Source organism: Macrotis lagotis, chromosome 5 (genome assembly GCF_037893015.1).
Source record: "Macrotis lagotis isolate mMagLag1 chromosome 5, bilby.v1.9.chrom.fasta, whole genome shotgun sequence".
NCBI lineage: Eukaryota > Metazoa > Chordata > Mammalia > Peramelemorphia > Peramelidae > Macrotis > Macrotis lagotis.
Genome location: NC_133662.1, coordinates 236,959,475 through 236,971,894, shown reverse-complemented (window position 1 = coordinate 236,971,894; position 12,420 = coordinate 236,959,475). Strand labels below are relative to the sequence as shown.

Below are 12,420 nucleotides of genomic sequence, written 5' to 3'. Positions count from 1 at the left end.
GAGGCTGTGTGACTTGGGGCACGTCACTCTCTGAGGCTCAGTTCCTTTAACTATAAAACTGGAAAAATAACCCTTGCACAAATTTGGAAGTGTATTCCTGGTATCACTAAACTGAACATATCCTTTGACCCAGTGATATCTCTACTACCCAGAAGACAACAACAGAGAGGGAAAAGACCCATGTAGACAAAAATATTTAAAGGACTTGTTTCATAGTGGCAAATAACTGGAAATAAAGGGAGTAACCACCAGATAGGAAATGGCTGAACAAATGATGATCTAGAAGTGTAAATACCATTTGCGCCATAAGAAATGTGGAAAGTGGTTTCAGGGAACCATGGAAAACTCAATGTATGAACTTGAAGTTTGAACTGATGCAGAAAAACTGGCTAAATCAGAGAAACAGTTTATACTGTAAAAAAAAACTCTTAAAAAAAAATTAAGCAACACTCTGAGAGCCCTGATCAATGTATGACCACTCATGATTCTAGAATACAAATAAGGAAGCATACTGAAAGAAAGATGACAGACTCAAGATGCAAAATGAGACATATTTTTGGACAAGGACAATGTTAGAATGGGTTTTGCTTGATGATGCTTATTTGTTTTAAGGATTGTTTTTTCTTTCTTCTTTTTCATTGTGAGGAGGAAAAAAAAAGTTTTTCTTCAACTTGTACTACTTACTCCATAGGACTGCTTTAAGAATGACACTTTGTATGTCAACTTTAAAGCACTCTACAGAATATGACCTACTACAATTAAATTGGCATTTGTCTTTAGGAGGCATTAACAATGAAAGGGGGGAAAAATTAGAAACTAAGAACTGCCCAAAGGCTGAGAGTTCTCAAATGAATCACAAAAAAAATTGCAATTAACATTTTTAAAATTGACTACTCCTATGTTTTGTTCCAACTTTCCACTAAAACCTCTCCAGTAACATAGAACATTAAATCAAGTTTACAAAGTTTCTAATGTACGGGATCTAATCCAATTGAAATCATTTGGGTTGGGTTTTTTTAAGCTTAAAATATGATAAGTTCAGAAAAACACTGAGGTCATCAAATACATATCTTAATACTAAAATGTGTGAAAGGCTAGCACCCCCTTCTACCAAAAAACCCTTTCCTGATTTCTTTCCAAACTATCTTCTATTTAGCAGCTCTGTATTTATATATTACTTAAATATGCCTGGAAAGTGGGGATTGTTTAATTTTTTTTGAATATGCATCATCCAGGAAACACAAACACCCCTGGGATACATTAAATGCTTGCTGATTGTTGGATAAGAATATATGAAATTTCCCTGCTAAGATGACTACAACTAATAGCCACCATGGACTTTTTTTTCTTTTTTAAGGTTTTTGCAAGGCAATGGGGTTAAGTGACTTGCCCAAGGCCACATAGCTAGGTAATTATTAAGTGTCTGAGGCCAGATTTGAATTCAGGTACTCCTGACTCCAGGGCTGGTGCTCTATCCACTGCACCACCTAGCCGCCCCCCACCATGGACTTTGTTGCTAAAAATTCCCCAAACTGATTTTTAGGTTATCAGTGGTTTTTATTTTTGTTTTTATGCCACAAATATTACTATTAATTCTATGCATTCAAATACATGCAGAGCACCTACTACGTGCAAGCCTTGTGTTAAGGTACTATGAGAATAAGAAAAATGAAGAAGCAATAAAGACTGTACTTTATTCTGTTTACTGATAGTGGGAAGTCATTCTATTATAAAATTCTGGACAAAGAAACTATGTGTTCAAAGCTGTTTAGGACTATTACTATGGAAGACCAAGGTACAAAGATAGACTGGAAAGGAGATAACAATTAGTCCCGGTAGGTGGAAATGAGGACATAAATAAAGTGCAAACAATGGTCATAGCAGACATTTCAGAAGAAGAGAGACTAGACAAAGTAAAGGAGAAGCTGGGCAGATCTTGAAAGTTGATTAGAATGAGAGGAAGTGGGGGGAGGGGGGAAGAAAGCATCAATGACCAAGATTTTCAGCCTGGGTGAGAGAATAGAAATACTATTGAGATTAAAAAAAAAAGGTAATTCAGAAGGAACTATTTATCAGAGATGAGTTGGGTTTTAGATACTGGCCAATCAAAAAAGGAAGAGAATGATTGGATTACCCAGGCTTTTAGAGCCTCCCTTGGTCACACATTCAGTTTGAAGTTATAACAGGTCAAGATGCCTGGCAGTCAGCCAGAAATGCTTTAGAGCCTTCACAGAGAGGTCAGGACTGCAGATGGGCAGAACTTAGAATCATTCTTATAATAAAAATAGATGAAGTCATGAAAGTAGAAGAAATTACCATAGGAGGAAATATACAACACAAAGGACAGAAATCTTACTTTGATCAGAAGATGTAAAGTTGGGAGTTATTTAGCAACAATAACTAAAGCCATGGGAATATATGAAATTGCCAAGAGAGTGTGAATAAAAAATGTGAACCAGACAGCCTGTAGGAAGATGTCCCTTCAGGGGAAAGGAGAAAGAACAAGAGTCACTGAAGAAAAATAGGAAAGGAACAATAAAAAAAAAATTCCCCCCAAATGAGCCAAAGAAGCTAGGGGAGAAGTAAGTTTTAAGAATGAGATCGGGGTGGCTAGGTGACGCAGTGGATAGAGCACCAGACCTGGACTAAGGAGTACCTGAGTTCAAATCCAACCTCAGACACTTAATGATTACCTAGCTGTGTAGCCTTGGGCAAGCCACTTAACCCCATTTGCCTTGCAAAAAAAAAAAAAAAAAACAACCTGAAAAAAAGAATGAGATCAAGAGGGTGGCTCAGTGGTTAGAGAACTGGTCCTGGAGTCAGGAGGATCTGAGTTCAAATCTGTCCTCAGAAATTTAATGACTGCCTAGCTATGTGACCTTGGGCAAGTCACTTAATCTCATTGCCTTGCACCCTCCCCCAAAAGAATGAGGTCAAGAAGTGAAAAAGGCCAAAATTAAATTACAAAATTTGATTATTTTAATAATCCTAGAGAAAACAATTTCAATATAGTGGTGAAGAAAAGGATGCAAAGTGTGGGATTCAGATTTCTAGGACCTGAAAGAATAACTAAGAAGGAAATAGAGTAGGTAAATGAAGACTCCTCTTTCTAGAAGTATGGCAGTCTAAAAAGAGAGGTAGCCAGTTTCTTGATCTTTTAGAACTGAGAAGACCTAAAAAATGGCAAAAGAGTACCCACTGGGAAGGAAGAGACATAAAATTCATCAGGACAAAGGAGAGAACTGCTGCATGGAGAATTTCAATCCCTGTTCTCTCCCCCTTCTCTCTTGCCCCCACCTCACCACCATCCTCATAAAGATCAGATAGGGCAATTTGACCACCATCATCCAACTAACTAGTGATTCAAATGTCAAATCCAAAGTATCTTCCACTGGAGCACAGTCTTTCTTACAGAAAAGGTTTGGGTAAGGATAATGCCTTTATAAAATTCAAAGTGCTTGCCTCTAATTATCTTCTTTAACTGTGCTAACCTCAGATGGCTATATTAATATTATTCCATCTACTTGTATTTGGAAGATCTTGTTAGATTTCAAGCTTGAATATTCTATCTATATTTTCAACTTCTAGTTATCTAAGACTGTCCTCTTCTTTTTTTTTGGTTTGTTTTTTTTTTGCAAGGGAAATGGGGTCAAGTGGTTTACCCAAGGCCACACAGCTGTGTAATTATGAAGTGTCTGAGGCTGGATTTGACAGTCTGTAGTCTTCTAACCTCAATTAATAAAAATACCCGACTGTTAAACTGTGAAAATAGCCTTATTTCCATGTATATTTTCTTCAACCAGAAAATCAGAGGGATTTTGGCCTTACTCCTACACATTGCTCAGTAATCATCACCCTAGTTTTATTTAACATTCCTTGGAGGTAAAGATAGAGATATTTAGGCTACAAAACTCAAGTCAAGATCCTCATCAACTTTAAATCATGCTTACACAAAATCATTTCCCAACCAAATATTTAATGTTGTATTTTATTAATAGTAGCTAGGCAGTATAGTGTATAAAGTGAGAATTAAGAAACCCTGAGTTCAAATTTGCCCTTAGACACATTTTTAGCTGGGTGAAATTGGACAAATCGGATCAAACCTCTCTCACCTTCAGTTAAGATGGCATATTTAAAACACTTTGCAAACTTTAATATACAAATACTATTATTACATAAACACTTAAAAAAAAAACCCAGCCAGGAGTGAAACAGAATATTTTAATTTGGTCAAAAGGAGGTGGTACAGGGGAAAGATGAAGAGAATTGTGAATGTAGAAATTGAGAAGAGAAGTAAGTTGATTACCACCTACTCTTGAGATGTAAATTGGCTAGAAGTAGAGAATTATGATTGTTACAGAAACAACTGTAATCTTAAAAGCTGCTTAGGTGGAGACCCCCCCCCCCATTCTTGATGTACCATTGATTGTTTAATGTAAAATTTGGCTTTACCCTCTACCTAATTCCAGGTCCAGAAGGACGTTCACCTTTTGCCCTCTGGATGAGAAGCAAGACTTAAAAACCTGGATTGGACTAGGGCTCAGGGCAGCATTCTTCTCTGACCTGTGGTCCAGATAACTTGGCTGTTGTTTTATCTCTATTTCTATCTCTCTCCCTATCACTTCCTATGTCTTGTAACCTTTTAAATAAATTTTTGTTTCATTTCCACCCTTGCTTTCCCAAGTCTGAATAATGAGTCCTCATAGGCAGAACCAAACTCAAGTAACCAGTGGCTACAGAGGTACACCTCCTCTGGCACTTTCTTGACTCCACAGCCAACCTGCATAATGTCTTTTAATTTGAAAAAAATCAATTATGGAAATCTACTTTTCAAAGGTTTATTAATGGTGATTATAATAGCTGCACTACTGACTCCACAGGGTTGGGTGGTGAGAAAAACCACTTTTTTTTTAAAGATTTTTGCAAGGCAATGGGGTTAAGTGACTTGCCCAAGGCTACACAGCTAGGTAATTATTAAGTGTCTGGGGCCCGCATTTGAACTCAGGTCCTCCTGAGTCCAGGGCCGGTGCTCTATCCACTGTGCCACCTAGCCCCCCCCCAAGAAAACCACTTTATAAACCTTAAAGCAATATATAAATGTGAATTATTCTTGTGATTGTTATCTAAAGAAGGCCAGATTTACTATGTTACCTCTTATTTATTTGTGGAAATAGGATGAACTAAAAGGCAAAATAGTAGTTTACTGCAAAATGAGCTTGCTACTTACATGACCCTCTAATCCTGTGGTATGATGGGCACTTTGTAATCCTATGTTGCACAGCTAAACTAGCATGTCCCATAGTATCAAAATGGACTTCCTAACATTGGGATTCCCTTGGTCCTAGGATCCTTTTGCATACACACTGTAACTATCAATGCATGCTACCCTTGTATATTCTAACAGAAAGGGTAAGTATGGGTTAAAAGTGCCGACTGTAGCCTTATTTTCCTGGATGAGGAATGAAGACTATCCTGCCCTAGTTTCTCTAACATAATTGGGCTTAGAATTCTGTAGTGAAGCCTGTCTGACTCAGTCTTGCTAGTAAGAAATGTTCTGCTGTCCATTGGGAATGATCATCTAAAAAGAACCTGGCCAAAACTGCAAGAGAGAAATTTTACAATATCATTGCAAAAAGTATTTATTAAAAATTGAAGGAAATTAAAGATAGAAAGGAAAAAAATCATTTTTAAAAGACAAATTTCCACAGATGACCTCATATGTTAAATGATTAAATGTTAGATATGTTATGATATACAAAGAACTATAATAACTCCGGTTCTCTTTATATACTGATCCACTTTTATGGACTTATAACCCATTTTCAACTTACTTATTTACTTATTCAAAGCACTGAACCTTGGTGAATAAGAGCAACAATGCACGATGATGTTTTAAAGGGATAACATGTATTACATATAAGAAGTCTTAGAAGACCAAGTCATAGTATTTGGATCACACACAAATGTAAAAACCAACACCACAAGAATATAAATAGCACTGAAAAACTCTAAGGAAGTGACCATTTCACATCATTATAAAACTGGTAGATTCTTCCTTTAAGTGACAAACTAAGTGATCGCCAAAGAAAATGGGAGGCCATTTATTTTGAAATTTTATCTCATCACCAAGGATTTCAGAAAGCTAAGAATTTTTCTTAAAAATTTCACCTCCACTTAAGTAAGGAGAGTGGTAAACGTGATAGAGTTTCTTGAAAACAAACTTATTTTTGGCTTTTAGTGACACTCCTATCCACTACACAGAACTTCCTTTTATCTGGGCAGGGCACCAATCTAACCACAAGTGTAGAAGCTGCTTGCTACATGTTGAAAGTTTTGTTTGTTTTTGACAGAAACATTCAAAGTATTTTATTCATTCTAAACTTCCATTTACATAAACAACTCTCAAAAAATCATTATTTCACTTATGAGAAACTTCATAAGATTACCAAGATGCAGACAAAAAAGAAAAACCTTACCAAGAAAAAATAAAATTTATTGAGAGTTAAATCAAATTTGTAGAAGAGTCCTCCCCTTACTTCTAGCATAAAGTTATAAATTTTCCATTTTGGATCACTGCTATAAAATTGGCTGACTCTTAAAAATCACTGAACAAAAGGAAACTCTTGTTGAAATAAGTAATAGAAGATTCTTTCTAGTGCAAGCCTGCATCATCACCAGCATTCACAATCCACTCTAATTTGCTTTGGGGACAGAAACTGTTTTAACCAGCATTACAATAACACACAGAGTCCCTTCATGAAAGGAAAATACAGCAATAATCTGTCCACAAAAGGCAAAGTCATCACAGAGCTAACTGGACTGTATGTTCTAATTGTACCCCCAAACAGGCAAGATATTAGCTCATTATGAAGTCTTTCTAGAGTAATACAAGACTTAATTATAAAAAAAGAGCTCATAGTATCTAAGATGAAAAAGAATATATACATGAAAATGAAAATAACATATTAATACATTTAGTAAAGTACTACCCTAAGTTACTTTGAAATGCTATCACTTCCACATGAAGTAATTGTTTTGGGGTTTTTTTTGGTAAGGCAATGGGGCTTAAGTGACTTGCCCAAGGTTACGCAGCTAGGTAATTATGGTCTGAGCTCAAATTTGAACTCTGGTCCCCCTGACTCCAGGGCTGGTAATCTATCCACTGCACCTCCCAGCCACCCCCCACATGAAGTAATTGTTACAAGTTAGAAGCATTTTAATATTTAACTTATCTTTTAATTGGGAATAAATATTGACCATATGCAGATAAAAGGTTATCATAGTATGATTCTGGTCAAATGGTGACAAATAAGATTTTTCAAAAAGGGACTTAAAATTTCCAATGAAAGCAAGAGGAAGTTTGTAAACATTATATTGTAAATGTCTTGAGATCTTTGTTTCAGACTTCTATTATGTTTAGAAGACTGATGGAAAGACATCAGAATTCCCTTTTCAGTTTAGTTTTACTATACTATCTTGCAAACCCTTCTGTTAGGACACCTTTAACACCTTCCGGTCTTTTTCCCTTTTTTTCCCCTTCCTTTCTTCTTTCCCTCCTTCTTTCCCTCTATGCTGGCTCTACAAAACTGGTAAAGCTAAGAAAAACAATATAAAAACCGATTTACACCTCAGAGATTTTACATTATTAATCCAAGGCAGTTACTAAAATAATATAGGTATTACCAGCCCTGGATTTACACTTCTAATAAGGATGAGAAAGATGATAGTTTACAAAAGCAAAAAATAATCATTTATATAAAAATACAGTTACAGCAATACCACTACTGGGTCTACACCCTGAAGAGATGATGAAAAAGGGTAAAAACATCACTTGTACAAAAATATTTATAGCAGCCCTATTTGTGGTGGCAAAGAATTGGAAATTAAGCGAATGTCCTTTAAATGGGGAACGGCTGAACAAACTGTGGTATATGTATGTCATGGAACACTATGGTTCTATTAGAAACCAGGAGGGATGGGAATTCAGGGAAGCATGAAAGGATTTGCATGAACTGATGCTGAGATGAGCAGAACCAGAAGAATATTGTACACCCTAACAGCAACATGGGGTTGATGATCAACCTTGATGGACACGCTTATTTCATCAGTGCAACAATCAAGGACACAATGGAGAATACCACCTGTATCCAAAGAAAAAATTGTGGAATCTGGACAAAGATCAAGGACTATTACTTTCAAATTACTTTTTTTTTTACTTTTTTTAATTTTTTTAGGGTTTTGCAAGGCAATGGGGTTAAGTAGCTTGCCCAAGGCCACACAGCTGGGTAATTATTAAGTGTAGCTGCCCCTATTACCTTCAAATTAGAAAAGCAAAAAACCGTTATCTTATTATGTAATTTTGCTATCTCATACTTTATGTTTCATCCTTAAGGATCTGATTTCTCTCTTATCACATTCAAGGGAGATCAATGTATACCATGGAAACAATGTAAAAACTAACAGCATGCCTTCTGTGGGGGTGGGGGGAGGGAAGCAAGAATGGTGGGAAATTGTAAAACTCAAAATAAATAAAATCTTTCTAAAAATACAGTTACAGTGAATCACCACCTGCATCAATGTTAGGAAACAGAGTTGCTATTCATTCTGAAGATTTTACTTCACTAATAGTTGTGTTCATCCCATAACGAGGAACACATCTGGTTTGTGATAGTTTCCTTTATGTTTTCAACCTGAGGAACTGTTGTAGATCTCGGTATCTGGATACTTCACCTTGAACCAGGGAAAATGATGACATGAAGCCCCCGTTAAAATGGGTTCAGGGGCGGCTGGGTGGCACAGTGGATAGAGCACCGGCCCTGGAGGCAGGAGGACCCGAGTTCAAATCTGCCCTCAGACACTTAATAACTGCCCAGCTGTGTGGCCCTGGGCAAGCCACTGAACCTCATTTGCCTTAAATAAATAAAATTTAAATTACGGGGGGCTCAGAGGCCGGCCCACCCCTCAATTTACAATTGAGAAGAGGAAAGGCACGAAGCCAGTCGCACTGAACCCCCATCCCCGTCTTCACCCCCACCTTCCCCACCTCGCAGCCATCCGCTCCAGCCCCCCCCGCCGCCTCCCCCCAGGTTCCACGTCGCGCACGACCCTCCCCATTTTGGCGCGGACGCCGGGTCTCCCGAGCCCGCCCCCGGCGCGCGCTCCGGCCCGTCCCACGCCGCCGCCAGGCCCCGCCCCCCGGCCCCGTCCACTCACGCGCCGCCTCGCCGGCCCCGCCCCCGCCGGCCCCGCCCCGGCCCGCGCCCTCCCCCTCCCCTCCCCCCAGGCTCGGGCTCGGACCTGCCTCCGGGCCGCCTGCAGCCCCTGCAGCCGCTGGCCCAGCTCGCGTCGGTAGCTCTGCGCCGCCTCGATGCTCTCCCGGGCCTCCTGAAGCAGCAGCTCCGGCTCGGGCTCGGGCTCCATCCTCCCTCTCATCCAGCCGCCGCCCCGGCCCGGCCCGGCCCGGCCGCTTCGGTGGCGGAAGCGTCAGGCCTCCGCCGCCCCCGCGAGGGCTTTCGAACAAACTTTATTGACAGCCGGGTGGGGCGCACCGGCGCGGCGGAGGCCACGCCCCTCGCGCCCCTGGCCAATCCGCGGTGGCCGCCAGCCCCGCCTCCAGGGGCGGGGCCAGAGCCCTCGGGCCACGCTGCGGGCGGGCTTGATGGACTGGAGCAGCCAGGGCCAGTGGAGGAGGGCTCGAGCCGGGTGCTTGAGCGCCCCCTCCCGGGGGCGGCGGGGGCCGGGCGAGCAGGGTCATTTCCAAACTGATGCAACCTTGACATTCAGGGAGAGGAAGCCAGTGGGCCCCGCCAGTGCCGCTGCCCGGCCGTGTCCAGGGGCGGGGAGCCCGGCCTCCCCAGCTCTCTGCACCAAAGGCCGCAGCTCTGGCCGTCCCTGTCCAGCAAGGCAGGGAGGCGGGGGGCAGGGCGCCTGGGGGATCTGGAGTCAAATTCTGCCCCAGTGTTTTGAATCACTTAACTGCCTTAGGCCTCGGTTTCCTTATTGCTAAAATAGGGATAAGATGCAAACTTTTTTTTTTGTCTTTTTGCAAGGCAGTGGGGTTAAGTGACTTGCCCAAGGTCACACGGCTGAGTATTAAGTGTCTGAATTCAGATTTGAACTCAAGTTCAAGCACTCCAGGGCCCAAGCTCTATCCACTTCACCACCTAGCCGCCCCTAAAATGGGGATAAGATTAGCCTCTCCCTCAAGTTACGGTAAGGATTATTTATTCAAGCTCAAAGAACTGTTGTCATGATCCCCTTTCCAGGCTGGGAGCCTCTGAAGATAACCTTTACCCCTTACTCCACCATGATGAACACCTGAGATGCCTGAACCACAGCACCAGCATCCTTCTAGGCAGGGATGTCTCTGGTGAGGATCTCTAACCCCTACTCCAGCTGGTCCGTTATAAACACCTGAGACACCTGGACCACAGCAGCAGCATCCTTCAGCCCCTTGATCCTGGATTCCTTCTATGGCTCATCTGAAACCTCTTGGATGCCATCAGCACAATATCATATTCAGAAGAGTTGTTGTTATTCAATCATTTTAAGTCATTTTGACTCTCCATGACCCCATTTTGGGTTTTCTCTGGCAAAGATACTGGAGTAGTTTGCCATTGCCTTCTCCAGTTCATTTAACTGGTGAAGACCTGAGGCCAACAGGGTTAAATGATAAGTGTCTGAGAACAGATGGGAACCCCTGAAGCTGAGTCTCCCTGATTCCAAGCTCAGTGTTCTATCCACTGGTTTGTGATATTTTCCTGTATGTTTTCAACCTGATTAATAACTGTAAGTCTCTCAATAGATGCTGAGAGAAAGGAGAACTTAACACACAATATTCATTAGTTTGGTGTCATGGAAATTCTGTGTCCTGTCATTTGAAAAAGCTTATGAACCCCTTCTGGAATCATATTTTTAAATGCATAAAATGAAAGATTTATTGCAAAGGAAAACCAGTTACATTGAAATAATTATCAAAATATTCAACTTCATAGATCCTCAGGCTAAGCACTACTGATCTAAAGGAAATTCTTCTTTCATTTAGACTTGGTGCTTTGGATCTTTTTTTAAATTGAAATATTTTTTAAAATTTATTTAAGGCAATGGGGTTAAGTGACTTGCCCAATGTCACACAACTAGGTACTTATCAAGTGTCTGAGGCTGGATTTGAACTCACTCAGGTCCTCCTGACTCCATGGCCCAGTGCTCTATTCACTCCACCAACTAACTGTCCCCTGTCATTACAGATCTTTTCCACTTTTCATCTATTCATGATTCCCTTCCCAATTTCATCCTCAAATGTCCTCAGGAAAAATATCCTCAAGGTGCCATCAGTGACAGAACATGTTGTGGTATATGATTATGATGGAATTCTATTTCAGAAAAGCCTCTAAAGAATTACATGAGCTGATGCCAAGTAAAATAATCAGAACATGGAAAACATTGTACACAGTAACAGCAGTATTGTACAATGATCAACTGTGAATGATTTAGCTATTCTCAGCAATACAATGATCCAAACCAGTTCCAAAGATTAGAGACCTCATGATGAAAGATGCTGTCCATCTGTAGAGAAAGAATTTATGGAGTCTGAATGCAGATCAAAGCATACTTTTAAGATTTTATTTACTTTGAATTTTACAATTTCCCCCCTAATCTTACTTCCCTCCCCCCACCATAGAAGGCAGTCTGTTAGTCTTTTACATTATTTCCATGGTATACATTGATCTAAGTTGAATGTGATGAGAGAGAAATCATATCCTTAAGGAAGAAACTTAAAGTATAAGAGATAGTGAAATTACATAATAAGATAATTTTTTAAAATTAAAGGTAATAGTCTTTGGTCTTTGTTCAAATTCCACAATTCTTTCTCTGGATACAGATGGTATTCTCCATCGCAGATACCCCAAAATTGTCCCTGTTTGTTGCACTGATGGAATGAGCAAGTCCATCAAGGTTGATCATCACCCCCATGTTGCTGTTAGGGTGTACAGTGTTTTTCTGGTTCTGCTCATCTCACTCAGCATCAGTTCATGCAAATTCCTCCAGGCTTCCCTGAATTCCCATCCCTCCTGGTTTCTAATAGAACAATAGTGTTCCATGACATATATATACCACAGTTTGTTAAGCCATTTCCCCAATTAAAGGACATTCACTAAATTTCTAATTCTTTGCCACCATAAACAGGGTTGCTATGAATATTTTTGGAAAAGTGTTATTTTTTACTCTTTTTCATAATCTCTTCAGGGTATAGACCCAGTAATGGTATTGCAAAACATCCTTTTTAAATTTCTTTATTTTTCCTGGTTTAATTATTATTTTTGGTCTGTGTTTCCTTTCAAAAAATACCTAATATGGAAATATATTTTGCATGACTATACATATATATATATATATATATATAATCTATTTTAAATTGCT

General features: G+C 40.0%; 1 protein-coding gene across 1 annotated transcript in view; it reads right to left on the bottom strand.

Moving 5' to 3' along the window:
* Window positions 1–9,448, bottom strand: part of CRLF3 (cytokine receptor like factor 3) — a 42,081-nt gene extending 32,633 nt beyond the window's left edge. Inside the window, exon 1 of the mRNA XM_074188980.1 lies at window positions 9,298–9,448. Within this exon, the coding sequence (XP_074045081.1) occupies window positions 9,298–9,432 (135 nt within the window). The 5' untranslated portion in view covers window positions 9,433–9,448. The remainder of the gene's footprint in view (window positions 1–9,297) is intronic.
* Between the last annotated feature and the right edge of the window lie 2,972 nt (window positions 9,449–12,420).